Source organism: Astatotilapia calliptera, chromosome 22, assembly GCF_900246225.1.
Source record: "Astatotilapia calliptera chromosome 22, fAstCal1.2, whole genome shotgun sequence".
Classification (NCBI taxonomy): Eukaryota; Metazoa; Chordata; class Actinopteri; order Cichliformes; family Cichlidae; genus Astatotilapia; species Astatotilapia calliptera.
Genome location: NC_039322.1, coordinates 16,708,422 through 16,735,222, shown reverse-complemented (window position 1 = coordinate 16,735,222; position 26,801 = coordinate 16,708,422). Strand labels below are relative to the sequence as shown.

General features: G+C 39.9%; 1 protein-coding gene across 4 annotated transcripts; it reads left to right on the top strand.

Annotated features, from left to right (window-relative positions):
- The first annotated feature begins 17,219 nt into the window (after positions 1 to 17,219).
- On the top strand, positions 17,220 to 26,275 carry cibar1 (CBY1 interacting BAR domain containing 1). Of its 4 annotated transcripts, none has more exons than XM_026157179.1 (9): positions 17,220 to 17,409; positions 17,957 to 18,191; positions 18,293 to 18,361; positions 21,168 to 21,269; positions 21,505 to 21,510; positions 21,709 to 21,813; positions 23,152 to 23,265; positions 24,259 to 24,378; positions 25,885 to 26,275. In XM_026157179.1, exons 1-9 carry the CDS (start codon positions 17,378 to 17,380, stop codon positions 26,002 to 26,004), a joined length of 903 nt encoding a protein of 300 aa, XP_026012964.1. In that variant the 5' UTR covers positions 17,220 to 17,377; the 3' UTR covers positions 26,005 to 26,275. The 4 variants fall into 4 exon arrangements, with proteins under 4 accessions (XP_026012964.1, XP_026012965.1, XP_026012961.1 ...); XM_026157176.1 differs by lacking the exon at positions 17,220 to 17,409 and adding an exon at positions 17,621 to 17,849; XM_026157177.1 differs by lacking the exon at positions 17,220 to 17,409 and adding an exon at positions 17,623 to 17,797.
- The last annotated feature ends 526 nt before the right edge of the window (positions 26,276 to 26,801 follow it).

Below are 26,801 nucleotides of genomic sequence, written 5' to 3'. Positions count from 1 at the left end.
CTTCAGCTCTCATAAGCTCATAAGCATGAGCTCATAAATGTCACGGATAAAATACACAATTGATCCAGTTGACTGCGTGGTTGATGTAATGTCCAGCCTGGGAGGTTTAAGTATTTTACAACACTAAGGTGTGAACAAAGAAAGTAGAGTTGGAAGTGTAGTGTTTCAGTGCTGTTGCACATCTGAATAATGTTCCCCGTACAGTGAGCTATAAAAACCAGTGGCTATATCTTAAAAGCGCGCTCACACGATTTGTGCATTATTAGTTTATACTCTATAGATGGCTGCACATTCTCAATTGCTGCATTGCTTTGTTGCTGAGAAGAAAAACCGCCTACAGTGCATATGTTGTAATAGTATGTTGCAATCTCGTCTAAAAACAGAATTCAATTAACGTAAAACCCGTTTCAGTCTCACGTGCTACCTAATAAAGCTGCACAAACGTATCCTTGATATACCTTTTGGTGCTGTTTTTGTACACTAAACTCAGCTTTTCCATTAATAACTAATGAACTGTGCACAGCTACACTAACTCCTTGCTACAGCACATTTGCATACAGCAAGCCATGCATTGCAGGCACAGTTTCCTACCCCTGCTTTGCCGAGCGTAGTCGCGTGTGCCTTCAAGCTCATTAACTGGAACAATAGCCATGCTGGCGAATACAACAAATGACTGCAGGATTTACTGTGAAACAATTAAATATTCTGAAGCAACATACCGCTTGTAAAGCAAAGACACACATCTTGTATCTAAGTTGAACTTGAACATGAACACAGTATTATAGCCCTCACTAAGATCTGATGATCTATGTGGGGAAGTCAATCAATGATCTTCAGTCTGGTTTTCCTACAAGTTGAATGAGCTTGCCATAATTTTAAACTTCTTCCTGCAGCAAGCACATAATTTTACACACTCATCAGAAAAAAAAAGCCCAACTTTTTCTATTCCACCAAACTTGAATCCAAGAGCTCCATCAAAGATAGCACTTGGAGCAAGGCTTAAGGCTATTCTGTCGGTTTTACAACGCCTAGCACTTTCCCATTCAACAGAAGCTGCTCTGAGATAAAGTCTGTTAAATATTGTGTTATATCACATCTCACTGGGTTTGAATTATATATGATTTTCTTGATGGCCAAAAGGTTCAGTTCCGTCTTTGAGTCTGATATCATCAAACAAAAAAGCTCTGAAATAAAAGAAGATGAACGGGAAATAAAGAGGGCTGCAGAAAGAATGTCTCCCACACCATTTGTCCTCAGTGTGACTGCATTTGTTCTTTTGTCATCCTGTGGGTATGAGGGAGTGATGTTCCCTGTAGACAGCTGATACTGACCTTGTACAAGGAAATCAGACCTGGAGAGAGAGTACAGAGAGCGCAGGTGAACGAAAGAGAGACAGTGACAGAAGAAGGGAATAAATATGTGTGTGTGTGTTTGCGTTTGTTTGTGTGTCTGCAGATGTGTACAGTAGGTGCCTGTTTGCCTGTCTTGTCTGTGACAAGCGTCTGGTATGACTGTACCTCTGCGTATATGTGTGATGGGTACTTGCAGCGTTTGTGTGTACGGTCCTCCGTGCCTGTGCGTGTATGTGTGAATGTGAGACAGAAATGAAAGGCAGGAGTCCCATCTGTTGTGGTGTAATGACTGTGCTATTTGGAGGCAGGAAAGGTTTGGTGTGGGAGCAGCTGGTACCTCGCCCGGTGACCTTTTAGCATTCCTCCTCTCACCATCTGACAGATGTGTCAACTCGATTATTTCAAAAGGCCCTGAATAAATAAGCGATTGTGAGAGAGCGCCGCCTGCTAACCCAAAGAGTAGACCAAACGTAGTCTCCACGCACACGTAGGTGCAAGCGGATGCAACGAGAAATATGCCCGCGAGCACGCAAACACACGTGCAAAGGCAAACGGTCGACACCAGCACATGCACAGCAAACAGCACAATCAAATTTGCCTCGGCTGAACAAAGTAAATGATCACAGAGGTGAGGGGGACGCATCACCCCTGTTGTTGCATCGCTTGTTTCCTACTTCGCTCGCTCTCCTCCGCGCTCCCTTTCTTTTCCTATCATCCGCTAAATAGCTGTTGAGTCGCTGGTATGAGGCTTGGTAAAAGGGGTACAATGGGGGTGAATTGAATGCCATTGTGGTTCAGGTGCCCTTGGAGCACCGCTATTAGCTGACTATGGGTGGAGGAAGGGGGGGGCTAGGGCTGGGTGGTGGGGAGCCTCAGGTGTTGCTGGGAGGCTGCCGATGGACTCTCATTCCCTGGTGGAACCACCAGCGGACGGAAGGGAATGGGAGTCTGTTGTGCATACCGCATGTGTGTGTGGTGTGTGTGAGTGTGTATCTCAGTGTGTATAAAGGGGCGGGGGGCTAATTGACTCACTGAGTGATTGGGGGACTGTGAAGAGGCGACCGCAATCAGACCTGCCCTGATAGAGTTTGATGCCTCCCTAAATAGTTTTCAAATGGAGGAGCAGGTGCTGTTTTTCCGAAGCAATCCCCACTGCCCGCGTGTATAAGAGAGTTGGTTGTGTGTTCGAGCGTGTCAGTACATGTGCACCAGAAAGACTGTATCCAGGTAATTGTGTGGGGTTTTGTGTCATTATGACCATTTTTTTATTAGACTAATAGGAGAGAGAGAGCGATCACAATTTGTACAATATGTGCATTGTTCCATTTATCTATTTTGTCTGCACTGAGGTTGCCCCTACTTTTATATCTGACATCACACGTTTCACACTTCAGAATATCAAAAACAGACTGAATGAAAAGACAGAGCTCCAAATGCACAAAAAGGTAAAAGATGACAAAAGAAACCGAATTTATGTGAGAGAGCGGTGAGAGAATACAAAGGAGGGGATAAATCCCACAAGGGAGCCTGCGTTACCTCAGAATTCAATTTTGGCGGGTAAAATTGGAGAAAAGCCCTTCATTTTGTCTACTCCTCTGTGTTAAGAATGACTTGTGCTGAAAATCCTCTAATGCTCTTGTGCCAAGCCCCAGGGATTTTAACCGGCCTTGGACCATCCATCTCTCAGCAAGTGTGAAATGGCCTACATCAAATCATGTCCAGTCCTCTTGATTTCACCCAGTGGATCCAAACTTGTTTGGGCTGGTTATTGGGATGTCATGCTTTGAGATGTGTAAAGGCAGACGTGGCACAGTCCATTCTCTCCCTGTTTTATTGCCTTGTTTTACATCAACTCCATATGACATGCTTTGAATAACCCACCAAGTGCTTAGGAAAATGGATTATTCAGACAGAATTTATAACACTTCTGGCACGGGAGTAAAGACATGTGGGAGTGCTCGAAACATATGCAAGAGAAAACTGACGAGAATGGATTTGCATTTTTTAAAAAGCCAGTTTGTAGCTTTTTTTTTTTCATCAGTCCAAACTAATATCAACACAGCTTAGCACGGATGCAGAATTAACACTGGGGCTTTTGCCTGCTGGGTCAAGACCACGCACAAAATCTGTGGTCGTTCCTGGACTCCTGTCTCTGTGCCTCTGTCAGCACAGCAAGTACTCCCCATCTATCATCTCCATTGATCTACAATAATGACAGATGGTCGTTATGGGTGGGGAAGACAGATTGCCTTCAGCACAGCGTGGCTTCACAGGCAGGTTTAGGCAGCACAGACTGTGTGTGTGTCTGTGTGTGTGTGTGTCTCTGTGTGCGTGCACACTTAAGTATGTACATTTGATGCACTGGAATATCTGATATCTTATTTTGTCTTATAAACAAAGGCTTAAGTCCATTTGCTTAGCACAGAAACTTTAACCATCTAGGGAGGAGCTATGGCTCCATAATAAATTAATGTTTAATATGCCGAGGAAGTTGAAGAAAATGTCATCAAACGTAAGCATCCTCCACAAATTTCTATAATAATGCACATGTGCAGGTATTTCTTTGCATGTCATTCCTATTAGTATCTAAAATGTTTACTGAATTATCAACTGTCAGAGTTGGGGGGTGAAAAAAAGGAATTCTGTGTTTTTTAGACACCTAAAATCCCATTAGAGAATCTGGGTCACTAACCCATTCACTCATGTAATGCGCCCAGACACTATCCAGATGCGTAGCATGTGGAAGGAAACAGGGATGCTTACTTTCCCCTATAATGTTTAGCTGAATTGTTGCATATTATGCATTTTGTATGGGGAAGCAGAGACAGATGCATCTTTACTACTGTTTCATGAGCAGTGTGAGTGTTACGATCGACTTTTTTCTTTCATTCTTTGGACTTAACCTTTCCTCAAAACACTGGCAGCTCTGACAAATTCTCAAATTCTGATCTTCACTGTCAAAATTCGATAACTGAGTCAAGACACAAGATTTGCAAAATATGAATTTGTTTTCATTTTTTAATAATTATAATGACAAAAATATGTGTAATTAATGTTTATAACCAAGCAGGAATTAATCCCAGTTATCTATATATTTTTTTTTAACATTTTTCAATCACAATAAATAATAGAATACCCTTGTTTATGTAATTTGCTAAGTAATTAGACACATTTATTTGCAATTTGTTATGACAAATTTGACATGGTTTTAATTGGGTGATTAATCTGTCAATCGTCTTAAGTGATTTTGTTTGTGTTGCCAACACTAAAAGTTGCAATTCAAAATTTCTTGCTTTGTCTAACAGATGGTAGTAACTAAAATTGATTTTATTTTATGTTATTATTTATTATCACCCCAAGACCTTTTGGAAAGGCCAACCTTCTGAGCATGCTCCAGGAACACAGCAAGACCTTAGTAGTGAGGTCGGAGACCGAGGGCACATACCGAAGAGAAAGGGAGATTTTGTTTTGTGGATTATTGCTGCAGATTTAAGTCATTTACCTATATTGTTCCCAATCAAGGGCCTTTCCTATGAATATTTAAGCATTCGATGGTGTTTGTAGTTTGATGCAGACTTTATGGTTCGTGACAATTAATGATGACACTTTTACTCTGTTGTTGTGTTTAAAAGCTTTTGCTTCTGCTGAAAATAAAGCTCCTAAAATGAGTCATCATCTCCAGTGTTTGATACAAACACAACATCTGTATAATCTGAGACTCCAGCTGGGTCCACACTTTCTCCTACAGCATGAATGTCATTATGTCATTATATTATGCTGCTATTCATACTGTCATTATATTAATGCTGCTATCCTGTATATATTGTACATACTATTGTTTGAGTACTTACGATTGTTTTTTTGTACTTTTTATATTTTACATTTATATTTATTATTGAAACTTGCACCAAGGGAGTGGCACTCCAATTTCGTTGTACTCTGTACAATGACAATAAAGGCTATTCTATTCTATTCTATTCTATTCTATTCTATTCTATTCTATTCTATGAATGGCCATTCAGCCCATCTGAGCCAGTCTGCAATTATGAGGTAGAGCTAAAGAAATCCACTTTTTGTGGAAGGATAACATCACTAGCTCCTGGCACAAACGGAAGCAAGTACAACAGTTGGCAGGAATTAGAAGAGGCAATAGCTAAGGAACTTCATGAGGCGGAAGGTCTGACCGGTCAACCTCGAGGTAGTACCTATAAAGAGGCAGATTTTGAGGCAATGAGGAGGGTCCAGATGGATAGTTTTCAAGAGGATTATTAGCATTTTAAGCATTTTAAGCATTTAAAGACTGGCCAACCAGTTCAGTGTGCAAGCCAATTACTGTGCCTGAGTTTGACAACTCCGGTATGCTTATCCACATTGGAGGTTAAGACACAGTGAAGATCCTGACCTTGATACATTGCACGCTATTGTCCTGGATCCCAACCACCAGAACACTAGACTCCTCATAAAGGACTATGACTTCTGGCTTTATCACTCTGGACCAATAGTGCCTAGCCCTAGAAAAAGTCCTTAGGACTGTGCTCATTGAAACTGAGGCCATCCTGAATTCCAAACCACTATGATATGTCTCAGCAGACCATGATCCTGTGGCACCCAATTCCTTGTTGATGGGGCGGCCAGATGGCTCACTACCCCAAGTTGTGCATCCCAAATCTCCTGAGCAAAAGAAGATGGAGACAATTACAGGTGCTTGCTGACAGATTCTGGGCAGCCTTTATAAAAATCTACTTGCTTGGACTGCAAACCGGGGGAAAGTGGAAAAATTCCTTGCCAGACATCAAAGTCAGGATGGCAGTGATACTGGTTGACCCTCAGTTACCTCGTCTTTATGGAAGATTGGTAAAGTGACCAAGATATTTCCAGGGCCTGATTGACAGGTCAGAACAACTGAGGTACAGATAAACAACCGCATGTATACAAGACCTTTCACCGCTTAATAGTGCTCCCAGAGATGACAGATCAAGAATACAACAGCAGGACATATTGTAAATCTGCCTTTCTAATGAGCAAATTTGGAACCGAATTTGGGGACGGCTGTGTTGGAAAGACCAACCTTCTGAGCATGCTCCAGGCACGCAGCAACAGCTTATTAGTGAGGTCAGATGTTGAGGGCGAATGCCACTTATTAGTTCTATATTGTGTGTAAAAATCGTAGCTAGCTCGATGACCCGTTTTTGGAGGGAGCATGTAGTGGCATGTCAATCCCACTATTGGCCTGCGTAGCCACTAGACTGCTGGATTATAAATGCCCTAATTATTATAGGGCCGGGCAGTTTGGTTTAAAGATAATCCTGTAAAAAAGTACTGATTTAAGAACTGTTGACAGCTGTTTAAGTAACTTAGGATCTAATATAGTCATATTTATCTATATATTATTTTTGTTAATGTGAGTTTTACTTACATGTTCATTCACTCACAGTCTCATTCCTACTGTTGTTATGGTGCTATGGTACTATATTCTGGAGCATGAATACATCCTCAGAATACCTTTTGGTGGGCTGCTGTGTTTTCTACCTGACAAGACAGGAAGACACCCTTTAGGTGGTGGTGGGGGGTGTTGTTGTTGTTGTTGGTTTTTTTTGTTGTTTTTTTTTTTCCTTGTCATTTTTAAAAATAGCATGAATTTTTTTCTACTCTTGCATCATGACTACTGGACATTATTTTAAAAAGCAGTCGTAGGACGTTGGCTGTTGTAGTGTAATTATTAACTAAATAAAAACAGTACAGCAACGAAGTACCATTGCACAAGCTCAGATACTGCTTAAGGCACAGTTGTTCATTAGAAGTTTATTTGTTCGGAGGAGTCTTTATCTACACCTTATCACAGAGGCAATTAAAACAGTGTTGTGTTTCAGGTCACACAACTGCCGAACTTTTTCTTCTGTTTATTAACTGCAAACCTTAACAGTCGTTCTATCTATAGCTCAGTATGATTTATTCATAAGTCTATGGATCTGCATAGAGACATGTCTGTGTAGCAGTCGAGCTTGAAGAGGTCGATAAGTGGTCGATGAGTATTGTGCTTATAGGGGGATTATTCATCATTCTTTTGACTGTTCATCCACCATTATGTCAGTGGACATCAATACTAGACTTAAGTTACCATTCTTATTGCAGTGAAGACGGTATGTGAGTTGTCATTATTTTGGTAGTTATTTGATACATTAGCAGGTTTTTCTGGTCACAAGGTTGGCTAAATCAATAACTCTGTCCTATGGGAACATAGAGGGGTCCGTACAAAGGAAACCACATTCATATTTAAGTTCAAATATCAGTCGAGATGTCATTTAATGTAACACACCTCAGGGATTCGCAAATTATACTTCATCATTTACGCGAATGGAAGCCTGATCAATCATGTGTCTAATATTAAAAACGTATTACAAAACATGGGTGCAGGGATTACGATCTGTGAGAGTACTTATTTACAAGATCTTCTTTGAAATGCTTTTTAATGCTTTTTATTGTTCTTTTGGTCTTTTAATACTGGAAAAGGAAGAAATTCTTATTCTATCAGGAGGAACCTGATAACTTGGAAGCACCAGTTTTCACAAAGTTCAATGATAGAAGCAAAGCTTGTGCTTGATTTAACTTAACTAACAGCTGGATTTAGGTTGTTTAAAATGGGACCTAGTTATGTTAACCTTGCTGTTGAGTACGGCAAGAATAACATCTATAATTTAAAATAGTTATTGGAGGCATGGTGGGGTTTAAATCGCAGCACTGTCCCATTCCTAACTATTATGAACTTAAAAGCCTCTACCCTCCCAAAAGGTCTCAGCAGCGAGTGGGGGGCTCTGTGGGGCTCTGTGGGTCTGGCACCAGCTCCATGATTTAGATGAGCCCATAAAAATTCTAAATGGAGATGGGAGGCTAGTTGCTTAATTGACCTTTATTGGGATTTCTGCTTCATTTGAAGACTGGATATTAAATTAACATGATAATTCAGGCCCAACGTGTTAATGCCACTATTGACCCCCCTCCTCACCCTCCACATTTTAATATCACCCTGTAACTTTTATGGCTTCCATTGATTTAACGCTGCTTTTTATTAACTGGCTTTAATTTTCCATATTGGCACACACTCACACAAAGAAGGTTTTATTCCAGTTGAGCGGTGCACTGTTACAGGAGCGAAGCTTTATGGGGCCATTTCTATTAAAAAACCTCCCCTATTCTTACTGTGACATATATAAGCTGTAACATGGAGATGAGATCTTATATGTATAGGAAGTGGGACAGTAGCTGTAAAGCTCACGGCTTTCAGTGGAACAGTTCAATTATTATATTGTGACAAAGTGTTTTACATAAACATCGCCAGGATTATGGTGCATAATAAAATTATTATTCATAAGCCATAAATTACCAGTTTCATTGTGCAGTTAAAAAAATAACACCAGCTAATACTAGCACATATATATACAATATTAGCTTTTTTTTCTGTAACGAATGATATCAAGGGACCCAAATCCACAGGGGTTTGGTGAAAACATTTACTGAGTTGATTTGATATTAAACTTTAAATAACATAGCCAATCATTACTACCTTATACACCCAATCATCACTCTAAATGACAAAGGTCAAAGCCTCTGCTCAAATTCAGATAGATAGAGAGATGGATGAAGAATTTGGTTGGCTTTAATGGAGGAAGCAGAGAGAGCGCTACTGTCCCCTTGTGGCGACAATGTGAACTTTGTAAAGCTGATGCCAGATTGTCAGCATCTACAGGCAGGTAGGGTTTTAAAAAAGTGTGGAAAATGATGCTTCGGAATAGTGTTGGTCAAAAACTGTCATAGCAGCAATGATGGGAATCCTGCTGATGTCTGATTAGTTTGCCGAGGCAGCACTCGAGTTTGAGGCAGAACAACACTGGAACGCCATCCACACATTCCATCTGAGATTGTTGCAGCCTGTGCGTGAGTGTTCAAATGAGCACAAGCTAGTTTATTACATACACCGATCCTAAAAATAATGCTCCCTAATATAACAGCGCTACTCTAAATCCTGAAGGCTGAACTGCTTAATTTAACTTGAAACTGTTTCGTCAAAGTAAGTCATTCAGCTGGTGTGGGGTATTTTGGAGAATGCTGTGTTTGGTGCTGTTAACATGTGTTCTGATTATTTTGTTCAACCCAAGCAAAAATGATGGAATAATGTCCTTCTTGGATGATCCAGTAAAAGACTGTGTGTGTGTGTGTGTGTGTGTGTGTGTGTGTGTGTGTGTGTGTGTGTGTGTGTGTGTGTGTGTGTGTGTGTGTGTGTGTGTACGATAGTGTTTAAGAGCCAGAGAGAGTGAGAGAGCACTTAAACTAGAGATGGGACAACGCTACACAAATACACACCAGGCAAATAGGGACACACACTGCCAGTCTCACAAAAAGCCAATAACGCACCAGCACATTAGAGGCGAATTGCTTCCCGTATGCAGCCCCTTTTCCCCTCTCCTAAGTGGATGCATTATCATTTTGTCTGTCGCAAAAAAAAGAGGAGCCAAAGAATATGAATATGCGTTTACATCTGTCTTCCATTAATATGCATGCCTGAATCCACATCTCAACACAAAGCCAATTTTCTGGCCATCTGTGGGATGGCTGGTGGAGGTAATGAATATTCTTTATGAATATGTTTTATTTTGCGTGGTGGCGATACATCATGAGCATGCCGTTATCTCTGCCTGCTCTCTCTCTGTCCCTCTTGCTCATTCTCTGCCTCTCTGAGGTGCTGGGAACCTTCACTGCTCAACTTGATGAGTTTAATTAGACTGTAAAGAGGAGGGATGGATGGATGGATTGCTGGACAGATGGAGGAAAGGCTGGATGGAGGAAGTGAAAAAAATATCTTTTACTGCACAGACTCCCTCTCTCTCTCTTTCTCTAATCGGAGCCTTAATAAGCCACACACCTGCTCTGAATGGTGATGCTGGAGAGAGAAATACGGTTGAAGCTAATAGCTATCATGACTTCTGCAATAACTAGTCTGCACTCCTGATGTTCATTTAATTACCAAAGTAAGTTATGACTGAGATACACCTCACTGAATACTCATTGTCTTTATTAGGATTTCTGTTTGGTTGTGCACACAAGAAAAGTTTCTTTCAAAACTTTCTCAGATTTTGGAGGCTGTGGGTTTGATGGCAGTAAAATATTGAATTATTGAATACTTATGGTACATACGCTATTTTACGTCCCTTTCTGGCTTATTACTCTTGTAACTCCTTATAATAACCGATTTGTTAAACTGCCCTTAACATTACTTTAGCATTTTTTCCATAGTACTGACAATGGATGTCAATGTAAACATATCACCACAAACCACTGTCCTAACTACGAGAACTACCCAACATCTTTCTTTAAGTATTTAAGGATGTAGACGTCTTTGCTGTGTTTGTCTTATCCTACAGATGGGTATTCTTTATAGACAGAAGTGCCTATAAAGAAGCATGCTTTCTTATTGTTTGTTAATCTGTAAAAATGTAAATAACATAGTACTACAACAGTACTATGATTACAAGGAGCAGCGATAACTGACATACCAGTGCAGTACCTTGGATTTTTAAATGCTAACCCAACACTGTTTTTGATACTAATTGGGCACGTAGATTTTTAGCACACCCAGTTAAGAAATAAGGATAGGGAGGTAGAGTGTAGAATATATCAGCCTGTAGGCACCTTTATATGTCGCATCGATGATTTAGACATCAGTGACAGTATTACTGTAGCCTGCATGTCTCTGGGGCTTTGGCACAGTCCATTGGCTAGTAGTGTCCTTTAATGATTTATGATTGAACTTAGCCCGTGAACTCCCCAGAGGATCCCCGAGAGCGAGAGGCACAGGGAGTGACCAGTTTTATGGCAGGACTGGGAATCAATTATGCTAATGGTGGCTAATGAATGCACTTGAGGGAACTGCTCCCGCACTCAAGGGCCATTTTTTTTCATTTGCATATTGATGGCAGAAGGACAGTGGCCACTTTCATCCGGCTCTGATGAAGGACTGCTGAAATGGTTCTGCGTGTGTTCCCTTCATTCTTCCTTGGTTCTCTTTTCTCTGACCGTTTGCTCTCTTTAATAAAAACGGTTTAGGACTACACAATCGTTTCCCCCACAACACGGAAATACACACAATACACAACTGTGCTCTCAACCAAGCCTCTCCCGTCTTTTTCAGTAGTCTGAAGTCATTTTCAATTAGGGCCATTTTGTGGTCAGTCACTGATGAGTCCTGGAAGTGCTCCAGTTTCGCCCCAGTGGACCCTGATAGACACCGTATACAGTAGTTTAACATGCATTAAGTCATCTGTTTGCAAAGATAGACATCTGGCTATACTCTCTCTCACTCCACTAAAATGCATTAAGGTAAATAACGCCGGACCATGAGCGAAATCACTATGTCTGATGCTTCTCAGTCGAGTAAAGAAGGCAATGAATATGAAATGTGTTATGAATAAGTTATGCGGTTGCGCTGACCCAGCAAAAAAGGACTGGTTGTGAAATTAAGGCTTTTTCAATATGCAGAAGTGTTGGCTTCCTTATTCACTGAGATAACGAAAGTGAGCTGTTAATTAACTGTTTAAAGGAATAGTTTGCAATTGCCAAATTCTCTTATTCGTTTTTTAAGCCAAGAATTGGAGATGAGAAGGGCCGTACCATTTTCGTGTGTTTGTTAAACAGCACAGTGTGGATGTTTTTTCCCATAGCTCCTGAAAAGCTTCAAAATGTGGCTGATGTACACAATAAATTTCTCATTAAAAAAGGTCCCCATTTAAAAACTAGTATCAAAGTACAACCCTCACAACTTGTCATTGCAACTCTTTAGTTTTTACATGGTTTAAATAAAGGAGCACATGTTGTGTTAATTCACATCATAAAAACTAAGTGAACATTTTCCCCACTAAAGCTTCATGTAGTATTTTTAGTAGTTTATATTTATAATATAATATGTTTATATCACAGTTCAAACAACTAATGACCAGTTCAATTCCATCTCAACAGAAAACCACAACAATCAAACTATCCCTTTAAGGAAGCACTTGGCAACAGTGGGAAGGAAAAACTCCTGCCATCACCCGCGACCTGTTGGCGGTAAATGGAGGGAGACTGGACGTAAGACACGCTGTGGAAAAGAGCCGGTTTTTTAAATATAAATCTGGTTTAAAATTGGTCAGCCAACCCACAAACAAAAGTTCATGATGACCTTCCTTTAGCAGCCTGTCAACATAGTCCTGTACCGTGGGAACCCTGAACATAAGTGCTCAGGAGATGTGACTAAGTAACATCCAGTAATAAAAAAAATAGTGGGTATTTATTTTCAATCTACTTCAAGAAAGGACAGAAAAACACTTTATTAACAGAGTCGTGGACTATTATACCTGAGGAAGATAAAGTTTTGGGCTGACAAATAACTGAAACTTCCATGAGTGATGCTATCACTCTGTGGAATAGGCAGAGGCAGACAGGCAGTGTTGGAGGCTCCCACTAATTTGATCTGGTGACATTTTCTTCTCCAGCTCCTCAGGGGAAAAAGAGCAGCAGAGACAGAGTGAGGGAGTTAGAAATGGAGGTGCTTGGAGAGAGAGTAAGAGAGCGATAAAGAGGGAGAGAGGGAGCGAGAGAGTGATGGCGAAGGAGACACTAATGAACACAGACAACAAAGACCCTAACCTGAGCTCCAAGCCCCTGGAGACACAGAGAGGTTTTTCATTGGGTCAATAAAAGCACTGGACCGTGTCTGCGTTGGCTTGCCCTTCAAGCACCCGCTTAACTACTGAGGGAGACTTTTGTTCAAGGTTGCAGGAGTTAAAGGGAGTATCACTGAATTTCATATCTGAAAATTGCAGAGAGTGTTGATCATAGTCTGTTGTGTGCAGAAAGATCTGCGACATCTTGTTTGAGTGAAACCAAAGCGCACAGGGGATGTGTTACAGTCACTATGTCACTAGATTTTAATTCAAAGCTATGGTTCTGCTGTAATAAAGTTTAGTTAGATGCAAAATCTCAATCAAACAAGGCAATCATATACTGATAAATATAGAACCTCTGTTGTTTTTTTTTAAATTTAGACTCACTCAAAGGGAGCTTTTAATTGCATCGGAGAATAAATCAATTCTTAATTTAAGGACTATTTCAAAGTTAAACAATAAATAACTGACACCAAGGTATATGGAGAAAGGATGACTATATTTCCCACTGGATATTTCAGAGTTAATTTCTGCAAGAGAGCAGCGCGGTGTCCCTTTGCCAAATCGGAGGAACGTGGCAGTTAGAGGAAGGAGAGAGAGGTTAGCCAAAATCAGCATGATGAGTTATTGACTCTTGGCTTGTAATTTCATTTTATGCACCAAGTGGCATACAAGATATCACACTGTTCATAATCCTCAGCGTCCCTGAACACACACGGGTGCCTCCCACTGACTCCTTCTTGTTATTAAAGGGGAATCTAAAGCCGTATGTCTTCCTCCACTGTGGGAGGAGAGCCTCGAGTCTGGAGTCTTCACACCAGGACTCACACCTGAAGGGAAAGCGCGAATATGCACACGCACATGCACAAAAACACTGGGGGATATATACTTAGTTGCCCTACGAAGTCCCCCCACGTCTGACATATGTCACTCCCAATCTGTTCAGCAGGCCACACATATCTCTAGTGGGGTACTGGCACAGCGGCACAGAGGGCTGCAGAGGGAAAAGGCTGGGCAGAGGGAAAAACAGAAAGAGCTGAAGACTGAACAAGAGGGCACAGGGGGACGGAGACAGCAAGAGAGTGAGAAGAGAGCATGAAAGAGGCAGAGAGAGCTGCTGCTAGTGGTTGCCACCCTTTCCGTGCTAATTGGTAGTCTGGAAACAACACCATCTGTTCTTTAAGAAAGTCAGATGCACAATATAAAAATATGCCACCACTCCTGAATACATTTACAAGCAGCCAAGGCAAATAACTCAACAGCCCCGGGCTTCTTTCAACACAAGGATCCTGTAGGACACAAGCTAGACAGGCATCTGTTATACTTGTTATAATGTTTAGGGATGTTAAATCTAGTCCTGGGTTCCTGCCAGGGAGTGCTGAATAATGTAAATATATGACGGTGGAGATGCATTGAGAAGAGGTCTGCAGAATATTTTTTATGTATGAAGTAGGAAAGGAGAAGGAATAATTCAGAGTCCACCTGTAACCATGCAGATTGCCATTTGCATCCTAGGAAAAGGCACAAATGGAAGTGGGGTGCCATCATGTGGATGAGTAATGCAGTTACACTTAAAAGAAGGAGAAGAAACGCTGCTTTATGTGTGCCACTTAATTATCAAATAATAAAGAGAGGAAAAAAGTGGCCGTAGATGTAGACTACCAACACTGCAGAAGTGATATTCATAAAATGAGATCTGACTTTCATCTGAATATAGTTATGGGCTAATGCTTGAATTATGCTTCAGCAAGAAATCTACATCTTAACGTATGACGTTAACTGAAACTTCTTTTAACCCTACACCATAACCTTCTACATAACCTGATGTGCACCTCTCGAGAACTGTAACTACACATCTCGACGACGGAGTGACTTGAATGGCGTGGAAGGTTGTAGTGTGGGGAAAAAAGGAGTTTGGTTACGATGTAAGTTCAGACATGTTTTCCCCCAGAAGTCTAAATCAAGCTTAAGCGGATAAAATAATCACCTATACTTTTTATGCCTTTGTTTCGCACAGCGCTCATGGTGAAAATTAAACAACTCTTCAAATTAATAAGTCCAGATCCTCCTGCAATTAGCAGTTTATAGACTTGTACAGGAATTATTCCTACAATCAAGTCTGAACCGAACAGTCTTCTTTAGGTCACGCCACAGCAGTGCATCAGCTGCCCTTCCAAGGACTTCTTGACACAGTTTTGAGTTTGTTGTTCAGACCCTGAGGTGGCCAGTCGATCCAGATCATGGTGCTTCTTCCACTATCACTCACATTTCAATGCTGCTTTGCATTTTGGGTTAAATATTGTTACTCTATTTTACTTGTTAAGCACCTTGGCATACCCTTGGTTTTTAAGTGTGCTTTATAAAAAAAGTTTATTATTATTATTATTATTATTAAACTACTTGTTGGTATTTCTGAAGGTGTTTTCTTTTAATCTCTGGTTCACATCACGAAATCTTGATGACATGCATGATTCACACTAATCACTCTCACACACAACAGTTGGAATTATAGGAATGGATAAAAATTGGGGGGGGGGGGGGGGGGTGCTGTTCAATGTTCAAAAATAATCCTTATATGTGGGAGTAAAACCAATACTAATGCTTTTTTTTACTGCACAAAAGAAATGGGTTTAAATGTTCATTAAACCGATGAAAAAATAATAATAATCCAGATGCTAGAAACCATCAATCTTAGAATGGGAAGGTTCAATGAGATGCATTTAACAAAAAAATGAATCTATACCAACATCAGCTGTATTGGGGAGGATAAACTGGGTTCTCCTGGGATTCCAGGCACACAGCTCAATGCAATGACCGTGTTTTACATCTCCAATCTGTTACAGTGGGATCTCCCCTGCTTCAATCCCATGGATGATTAAGCGTGATAATTAAGGTTTTTGGACATTTTCCACAGAGGAGCAGACGTGGCAGCTGGTGACATTCATGCATTCCCAAACACAGAGGAGGGAATTACAATGAGGCCTCCATTCATTTCAGTGATCACAAAGTCTGCTCTTGGCACCAGTTCAAAAATAGTCAAGCTGTTGTTGAAAATGACTATTTGTGGCCCTTTTTGTTGCAATGTACCTTAATCTATTTGGGAAACCGATGGAGAGCAGCCAAATATTTGGATTTTAGAGGAAGGAATATGGCACTGTTAACACAAAGAAAAGAAATACTATTATTGCAATACTATTAATATTTGTAATAGTACAGCACAATATTACATATATTAATGAGATTGAAAAGCTGCTTTTTGTTAGCACCAGCCCATGTTGCTGTATGAGAACGCGGGGAATAAATTACCAAGCATACACAAACATTAGGTTTTCAAGTTCATCAAAACTATGTGAAAAATACTAAAGTGAAACAGATGGATATTTAAAAATTTCATGGTTATGATGACAAGGTATTCATACAAAAAAGGCATCATTGTTGTTTTAATAAGAGGCCTATGTCTCAGTTAGACACTGCATTATACAGATATGTATTATACAGTCTTGAAGCATTCAAACCTTATGAATCAGAGACATAAGAATTTAGGCTGTGTAAGAAAGGTGCATTATAATAAATAAATAAATAAATACCCTCTGCTATCTGGTTCAAAAAAAGACTGACACTGAGAACACTTAAGGAAATCCTTTCCTGCTGTTCTTTATAAAACCCTACATCAACTCCCTTTTTTATGACAGGCGAACACACGTCAGGATGCAGCACACATTTCCGCGTTATTCCTTTGTGATGTCGTTTCTTAATCTAGTATAATAGTGTAATTATTATTGGTTAATGTTATTTGCACTGCTGTTTACTAAAATCTCTTTTTTGTACAATATTATTTTTCAGTAACTTTTTTTCATCATTTTATCAGTTTTGTATATAAAATTTTGCGCCATCTCACATTATAATCGTGTGGGTCTATGGTACTTTTAACAGTGTTGCCTCTGTTTGTCTGTCGTCTATCTATCTATCGAGGTCATCCCTGTAATAGATAGAGTAGATTATTACATTAGACATGATTGCATGCCTGTCCATTTTCCGTCATCTCCGTCAGCTGTAGCTGTAAAGAAAAAGCAACTTTTTCAGTGGCTTCAAAGAAAAGTAAAGAAATAAAAAAAGAGAGCGAAAGATGGAGCGCTTACAGCTATAACGACTCCATCTCCCAGGATTCCTTTTTGCACTCCTAAAGCGGAAACGCTGGAGGGATTCCATGGAAACGGTCCACTGGCGTGCTTGCCTGATAGAAAAGAGCGTTCATTGATAGCTAGCTAACGTAAAATCAGAGATTCTATCAACGCGGATCTACCCGAACATATTTCACACCGTGTGCCTGCAATGATGAGCCGTACGCCTGACGCGAGCGCGAGGTAAGAAAGCTCCCACCCGTCAAACACATCCCGTGTTATTTAGTGCGGAGAGTTAACGTTAGCACTAACAAAATAATCACTGGACGTACTGTACATAAAGGTACATAAAGGTAGGCTAGCAGTTAACTAGTTAACCTGTGTCGTCACGCTTCTCATCGATAAACTGCACTCATAACGAGTTATTTGTTCGTCGGTTAAGCCATAGTTAGTGATGCTATATAGCTATAGAGTCACTATTCACTGAACGGGCATGTGTTTATAATACTAAAGCAGCGCACTTACTAGTTTAGCTGTTTTATTGCATGCAGCTGGTCGAGTGACCGTATAACCAAAGAGTAATGGAGCGAAGGATAACAAGCCAGGATGCATCACATCTACAGGATGTTTTGTATGGATTGCTACTTGCATTTAGATGAAACAGCAATAAGTAATTTTCACAGGTCTTGTGCAAAATAGACGTTTATCGTTTTCCCTACTCAAATATATGAAACCGTTTATAAAATTATGTTTCATTACTGCTGTTGATGTTCTCCTTTATCCTTTCCAGGGATAACCAGACAAGGAGGATCCAAGAGAACATCACCAATGTGGAGAAACATTTTGGACAGATGTGCCAACTCTTTGCTGCCTATGTCAGTAAGACAGCCAAGGTACGAGACAAGGCAGACCTTCTGGTCCGGGAAATTAGCCTGTATGCAGACACCGAAACACCAAGCCTTAAGAGGGGGATGAAGCAGTATGCTGACCATCTGGCCAAGATTCAAGATTATCGTCAAGCTCAGGTGCACCTCCTTGAATCCTTACCATCAATCATTATTTCGTGTTCATATCCATAATTTAAATATTGGGTAGAAGAGAAACTAATGCAGAGCTGGTCTTGCAGGTGGAACGACTTGAATCTAAAATCATAGAGCCATTAAAAAGCTATGGAGCTGTGGTGAAACGGAAAAGGGTAAGTTTTACTGCAGCCTGCTGGCATGTTGACACTGATTTGAACCACACATCCATCCAATAAGGTGTGCTGGAGCCTATCCCAGCTGTCATAAAGCAGGATTTGGAGTACAACCTGGACAGGTAATCAGGTTGTCACAGGGCCAACGGGGATTTTAGTGAATTTTTTCAGTGCCTTGTTGTGACTTTTTCTGTCAGATATTTGCGTGTTAAAATTTGACCGACCGATATTACACATGGGATTGACCTAATACTGGATCGGAGATCGAAAAAAATAAAAATGTAATCGATCATAAATATAGAGCACTCACAAAACTTTTTCAGTGTCGGGCAGTATGCATCACGTGATAGAGCGGCTGTGGATCGGGACTGTCGGTGGTCTGGATCATGTGAGCTTCGCTAGCAACCTGGCATTTCATCTCCGACAAAGTTATCCCGAGAGAAGTAAAGCAAGTGTGTAAGTCCATCTCTGAATGTTTGTAAAGCATTCCCACGTTAAGCTTAACAAGCGACTGCCTCTCGCTCTCCGGCTGCTACTTCAATCGTGAAACTGCTTAAATGATCAGCTGATCGGCTTTTCTGTCGCGAGTCCGTCTTTGTTTTTGGCCCACTTTGCACCAGAAAGAGGAAACCAGCGGCTGAACAACAGCAGAACGTTTAAGCTTGATAAGCTGTTGTTAGAATTTATTTAATATTTCTTTCTACACCAGGATCTTTTTCTACGTAGCTGACGCTGGTAACTGTGCAGGGGCGGATCTAGCAAAGTTTAGCCAGGGGGGCCGATAGGGCATGAACAGGGAAAAGGGGGCACAAAGACATACTTTTCTTTCTTATTCTCATTTAAAATGTCGAGCTTTTAATAAATAATTATCTGACACCCAAAGTTTTAATTTGATGTAAAATGAATAGAAGTCAATTACTGTATATAGTGACTATTAAGTCTAATATATACCCTAGTAAGCTATAGTACTTTTTACTTTGGGAAGGTACCATCTGTGCAGTCTGCAATTTTGTTGAAGAAAGATGTTGAATCTATTTAATATTTCTTGAAAAAGAATTGATTTCTGTGCATTTTTTTTCACACTGCATCAAATTAAGGTTGATTACGTCGATTAAGCATCATGAGGTGGCGCGTGAGGGGTGGTTCCTTATTTTTTATTTATTTCTTTTTGTTGTTGCTGGGAGTTGGAACCCTATTAGTTAGGTTGCTTAATATTTACGCTAAGTACTCTTTAAAATACCAGAATAGGGAGGATGGTGTAGGTCTAAGTTTATTAGATTGATCAGTATTGCTGAACTATGAAATATTTTTTTTGTATACAGGTATAACAGAATAGCTTTAGTGTAGTTGTTGTTTTAAACTTGAGTATGAACTTGCAGACTTGCTAAATGCAGCAAAGATATTTTAAAAAACAGTTTTGTTGATTAATAAACACTATATCGATTTCATATCGGTATCGGCAGATATCCAATTTATGATATCGGTATCGGTATCGGACATAAAAAAGTGGTATCGTGCCATCTCTAGTTAAAATCCAAGATTTTACACACAAATTCATAAATAAATTTGTGAAATTTTGCAATAGTGTCGCTAAATTAATAATTCATTTCAATTCAATTTTATTTATATAGCACCAAATCACAACAACAGTCGCCTCAAGGCACTTTATATTGTACAGTAGATCCTAAAATAATAGATACAGAGAAAAACCTAACAATCTTATGACCCCCTATGAGCAAGCACTTTGGCAACAGTGGGAAGGAAAAACTCCCTTTTGACAGGAAGAAACCTCCAGCAGAACCAGGCTCAGGGAGGGGCGGGGCCATCTGCTGCGACCAGTTGGGGTGAGAGAAGGAAGACAGGATAAAGACATGCTGTGGAAGAGAGACTAAGAGAAGAGGGAGAACAGAGATTAATAGCAGGTACGATTCAATGCAGAGAGGTCTATTAACACATAGTGAGTGAGAAAGATGACTGGAAAGGAAAAACTCAGTGCATCATGGGAGTCCCCCGGCAGCCTACATCTATTGCAGCATAACTAAGGGAGGATTCAGGGTCACCTGGTCCAGCCCTAACTATATGCTTTAGCAAAAAGGAAAGTTTTAAGCCTAATCTTAAAAGTAGAGATAGTGTCTGTCTCCTGAATCCAAACTGGAAGCTGGTTCCACAGAAGAGGGGCCTGAAAACTGAAGTCTCTCCCTCCGATTCTACTTTTAAATACTCTAGGAACAACAGGTAAGCCTGGATGAAGGAGCCTAGGGGGCAGTGAGGGAATCGGAGCAATTTTCTGTTGGTGTCATTACTATGGCAAAGGCACATGAGGGCAGTATTGTCTTAATGATAACATATCGCTACCTCTACAAGCCACTTTGACCCATTGCCAGCACTCTTCTCTGCTAACCACTAAGTATATCGAGAAGACATCCTGTGGTATTTCACAGACGCCGCACTACTGTCCAAATTGTCTTAAGTAAATGTTTGTCTTGTTTGGCTTTTAGTCCTTGTGTGTGTGTGTTTACTTGTATTCTGCTCTTGCATGCATTCATTCATTTTAATTTTTTTTAAAAAATGTGCCCTCTCCTTCAATATGTTCAACGGCTAAAGTCACAGAGCAATTAAAAACCTATGGTTGACAGTACAGTTGAAGATAAACCAAAAACTTGCGCAACAGGATCTACTGGAGATCCTGATCCTCACTGATGCACACCAAATTCTTATATGTTAAGTCATGTTTAGCAAACTGTGCATTACACACTACCACTATTAATTCTTTTGATAACTTCTGGGAATTTGTGTATCCGTGCAGGAGGATCTGAAGACTACTCAGAGTGCCAGAGACAGAGAAGCCAAACAGATGGCTCAGCTCGAGAGGACCAGGCAGAGAAACCCCTCAGACAGGCAGATCATTGTATCCTTGACTTGTTTCTCTTCAGTTCTTTAAATCTCTCTCTGATACCAGATTGACAAAAAGGCTTCAGTGTTACAACAGCCATCTGTATAAATAATCAAATGAATGCCTGCTAATATCAATTCAATTCTTCGTTAGTTATAGACATCAGCTTAGAGCTGTTTGAAATGTTTGTTGTGCCAAGTTTGGACAGTTTAAGCTTATATTTCTTAAGTTTCCTTGACTGAGCTTTCAGTCTCAGGTGCGTCCCATGTAATATGTGTTTTCATCAGTGGTAATGTATGAATAGAAATATGAAAAACATTCCAGAAACAAACTCACAAGCACAGTGTAGATTCTTTACAAGAGCTTAAACCAGTTGGACTAAGCACCTGACTTATTTTAGTCTGTTATGTTTTGAGTTGAGTTTTATATGTATATATATTGTTTTTGCCGTTAGGCTGAGAGTGAACTCCAGAGAGCCACCATGGATGCCACACGTACCACGAAGCAGCTGGAGGAGACCATCGATGAGTTTGAGAGGCAGAAGATCCAAGACATCAAGGTTTACTTTCTGTGCACCTCAGATTATTAAGTACTGGCTTCAAACTTGCATTAAAGCATCCACACTTGAGAATTTTAAAGAAAACATATTTAATTAGTAAAAATTTGGAACCGTTAAAATGCAATAGGAATGAGTAACTTATAAGAAAGACCGAATGACAACTGACCCGCCCTGTATGTAGTACAGCTAATGTTATTTTAAACTATAAATAATAAACCTAAATAAATAAGTTTACAGTTTAAACAACTGAATTATCAAAAAATATGATTTTGAGCTGTGTTTAACACGGTCACTAATAGAGGAAAGGATGCAACATTCAACATTTTGTTACAGGTCAGATACTTAAATCCTTATATTAAATTCAGTTGTGATAGCTTTTAATTGTAAACATAGAAATTAAGATGGGAATGATTGAACAGGCAAGCAGTACTTGACTACAGAGTAACAAATGGCCACATCTGCCGTTCACAGCAACTACTTGCAGACTTTTATGTCGATCGTGGTTCTTTGGACGTAGCATGGAAATATCTGGAAAGATTTCCCTGTTGTGACCATGTTTCACCCTCAGTTAATGGTGTAGAATTGTAGAGGCGTGCCAGACAGGAAATAAAAATTTGCCAGTTGTTAAAACCATAACCCACTGGTGTGTATGTATGTGTAACATACATATGAACGAGCAATCATTGCATTTGATTTACGAGGGTTAAAAACTGACGTACATTCATGAACCGATCTCGATCATGAAGTTTTTATCTATAATTTTTTTATTTATTTTTGTGTGTTTTTATATTTAAGTGCACAGAAAATATATATATATATATATATATATATATATATATATATATATATATATATATATATATATATATATATATATATATATATATAGTACAAATCTTGGTTTAATTAATATTGAACTAGTCTTGTATCATTATGGGATGATGATGATGATGATGATAACAGTTTGGTTTGGATAATGGTAATTTATATTTCATAGATTTGCTTTGACTTAGTAACCATGCCTACATGACCTAACATGCACATACAGCCCAACATGCACATGAACAATGTCAGAGGTGGGGAAAAGCAGAAGTAACAGTAGTGCAGGGCCTGTTGCAATATGGCTAGCATGTGTGCGGCGACTGTGGACAACCAAACAGCCCTACGTAGGATTTACTGTGATATGTAGAAAGATATCAGCTGATTTTGTGGACTGTCTGGACTGATCCTGTGCTTTGTCTGCTGTCACAGTGCACTTGTGGTTCAGTTGAATTGGCTCAGAGTCTGGTCCATATTGAAATATTCAGTATTTGATATTCGTGTCTTCTCTCACTCTAGAAAATCTTTTGTGAGTTTGTGACAGTGGAAATGTCATTCCACGCCAAGGCTTTGGAGGTGTACACCCTGGCCTACCAAAGCATTCAAAGTGTGGACGAGGAGGAGGACTTGGAGGTAAGTTGATGCTCTGCGCCTTGGCCTTAGCCAAATGGACATGAGGTTAAAAATGTACATAAATGCATATACATCATCAGGTTATTTTAACCCTGGAGATCCAATGGGGTCAGAGCCGACCCCATTGGTTTTCTAGGGAAACCATGGGGTCCAATTTGACCCCATGGGTTCTCCAGGGTTAATACATCCAAAATAACACGGCCTTATGCACCCATCTTTCTTTGAGTCATTGCTCATACATGCACACACCCTTTAATTTACGTCAGCGTTTGAAGTAACCTGCATTGAATTCTACACAATTCATTCAGTCATGCTAACTGGGTTGCTTGTGTTTACAATTTAATGAGAGGTTTGCTGTACTATTTTTAAGAGAGAAAGCACGTCCTGAAAAAACAAAGGATCAATGATGTTCGTCGAGCAACGTTCCTCCTGCAGTTGCCCTTGTGTTATTTTCCTCCACCCCTCGCTATCTCATCTGTGTGTTTTTGCACTGAATCATTTGCCTTCCATTCATATGGAAGCAAAACTCCTCATCGAGACAAGGCTGTTTTTCAGTGACTCATAGTACAAAGCATGGGAGATTGAATCATCTGAAACGGGCACAATGACAGGCATGTAGATAATCCTGATCGAGAACCATGGCTGAATTTGTTTTCTACACAGTGAAAACCACTGGGTGGTTTCAGCAGTAGTTTGTTGCGTTTGCTATGAAAATAATAGTTTTGGAGCTGGTTTAATGTGTGACATTAACAGACTGTCATTGCTGTCGGTGACTTTTGTTGTAGAGTATTTTTACTTTCTCTATCTGTTTGTGTGTTTTTATCCGAGTCCCTGCTTTTAATGCATTGTAAATAAAATACCCTGAATTTAACCTATATGACCTTATTGTACTGTTTGCTATGCCCCGTGGGCTTGTGTACAGGTGCTGCTTCCATTCAGTTTTGTCTCTATAGAAAAGTACCTCTTTTCAGCCCCTCTTACTGTCTCTGGCAGGTGTTCAGGAGTTCTCTGCACCCCCCCGACTACCAGTCACGCTTAGACATAGTGCGAGCTAATTCCAAAACGTCCCTTGATCGGACCGGGTCCTTCCTGAACTCAACAGGGACATTACAGGTAAGATACAGTCAGTGATTAAAAGCTCCAATACAGAGACAAGAATTCCCCAACAAGTATCTGTAATGCTATTCCTTTTCACCTTTGGCTTTGAGTGTTGCACAAGTTTCATTGCGATGATAAAATTCAAAATTCCCTTCTTCCTGTTGTGAGCTCAGAAGTCTTTCTCATGCCAATAGAGGCTGGTGCTTGATAACAGTGAGTCTTATCAGTAGTTGCAATGATTATGCGTGGAATCACCCTGGCCATCAATCGGTGTTGTTTTTTTGTTACCCATGACATTGCATCCAAGGAACATCACGCATTTCCTCCTGCATTCAGTTTTACCCCAGGATCTTAACAGTGACACCGCACTGTTTTGTGATTTTATTTAATTTTTTTTATATATTTGCATTCTAGACTACAATTTCTCACTAATTGACAAATAAGAATTTGATATTTTTAATTAACTGTTTTCCGTGGGTCTCGTGGAGTCTGTTGAAATGTAGTGTCTACACTGTAGACTCTACAGTATCTACAGATGCCCATATTGGAACTTTCAGATACAGATTGCTGTACGCAGCTGTCACTAGAATATGCCTCAGATATGTGTTGCGTCACATCTTGAGATCATACTTTGGCTTCGCTGATTAGGTTTGATTTTTATCTGAGAGAAATTGCAATCACTGCTAAACAGAAACGACATTTGCAGTCGGGAAAAAGAGGATTTATCACCCTGTTTGCATTAAGGATGAAGCCAGAATGGAAAGTTGAAAGTAGAGCATGTTAGTGGACATGGAGAAAGTGTCCTCATTCTTACATGAATACCGTTCACACAATAAGGAAGGTACTTTTGCTTCCTGGAGCCAGACTTTCTTATAATTTTTACAGTGGTCTTGAGCAGTAGTTCTCCAGGCTTTATTGTTTCTCGATGTTTTTTATTTGGACATTGGCTACTTTTCACTCATTTGCAGTGCAATGTGGATTTTTTTTAAAGGCATCCAACATTAAGAAAAGATAACTATTCCTGAAAACTACTTAAAGGCATTACAAAAAAGTTCACACTGTGCTGAAGAATAAAGATGCCAGATATTGACTTTCAAGCTTGTTAAAACTGTACAAATTCTGTTTTTGATTTATGTAAAAGGTAAAGACACAGGGAAGTGTTGGCATGTTTAAAAACAATCTTTTTCCACATATATTTGCACATATATGGAAATGTGTGTGTACATATATCTATGTTTGCTTATGTTTCATCTATGTAAGCAAATTACGGTACAAAGAAATAATGGGTAACCCAAAACTTACACAGTACTGTATAAATACATAAGTCAACCCTCATGAGAAGTAAATGTGAGGAATGTGGTCTCAGCGCACTTTGCGGTGTGTTTACACCTACCCTTCATTGTTTCTACTAAAAACTGCGACTGAAGAAACAAAGCAAAAAAACCAGGTTCCTTGGAAGTTGAGCTTAATGATTACCTGCCAGGCGTTTTAGTTGCATTGACTGTTTATTTGTTGTCACAGCAACAAAGAGCTGGTAGTCGTCAGACGAGAAAAGAGGAGGAGGAGGAGGAAGAGGAGGATGAAGATGAATCCGAAGAGGATGTTGACGAGGATGAAGACGACACAGATGATGAAAATTAAATACTCAAATTGTTTGGTTTTGATTTTATGATAACAGAAAGATTAAAAGGCAATTTATAAATGAAAAGCAGCCTCATTGCCAAAACCACATCACACATCTGCTCTGAGCAGTATTGCAGTGGTAGTGTTGTAGCGCCGTGATGCTTTGTAAGAGATCTACAATTTGTAATCCAGGCTCCTGTTGTCTTTGCTAGACTTTTATATAGCACAGAATAAAATGTGCGTTATTGGTCGCTTGCATTTAAGAATAAAAATATATTTTTATGCTTTGCATTGTTTCAGTGAATCAGTTTTTCTATAATAAGCGTACCCTCTCTCCCTCTACATAAAAATGTCGACAGAGAGGTTGATTGTTATTTTAGAAATTGTTTGGCGAGTGAATCAGTCTAAGTGACAGTAGTTACGTGACGACTGCAGTTAAAGGTGACTCATCTCTTCCACAGACATGCAAAAATGGTACAAATGAGTTCGGGAACATTTTGCACTGCACTGCACTGTCTGTGTTCATCTGAAAAAAAAAGAAAAGCCTTGGTGTATGTGTGCATTATGTGTAATTTGAGATGTGCCTCTCTGTATATGGCACTTCATGAAGCCAATTATGTGCATGTGGGTTACATTATGTGTTGTCTGCCACTGTGTCGGCTGATGGCCGTCCTGCATGAGTCACTCAACACATTTAATGTTCCTCATCTGCCAGTGTCATGATGAATTCTTTTCTGCCTTTGGTTTTATGCACACAAACGCATATCGCACATCTGTACCATTATCTGTTCAACACACATGATATGTGCACACTT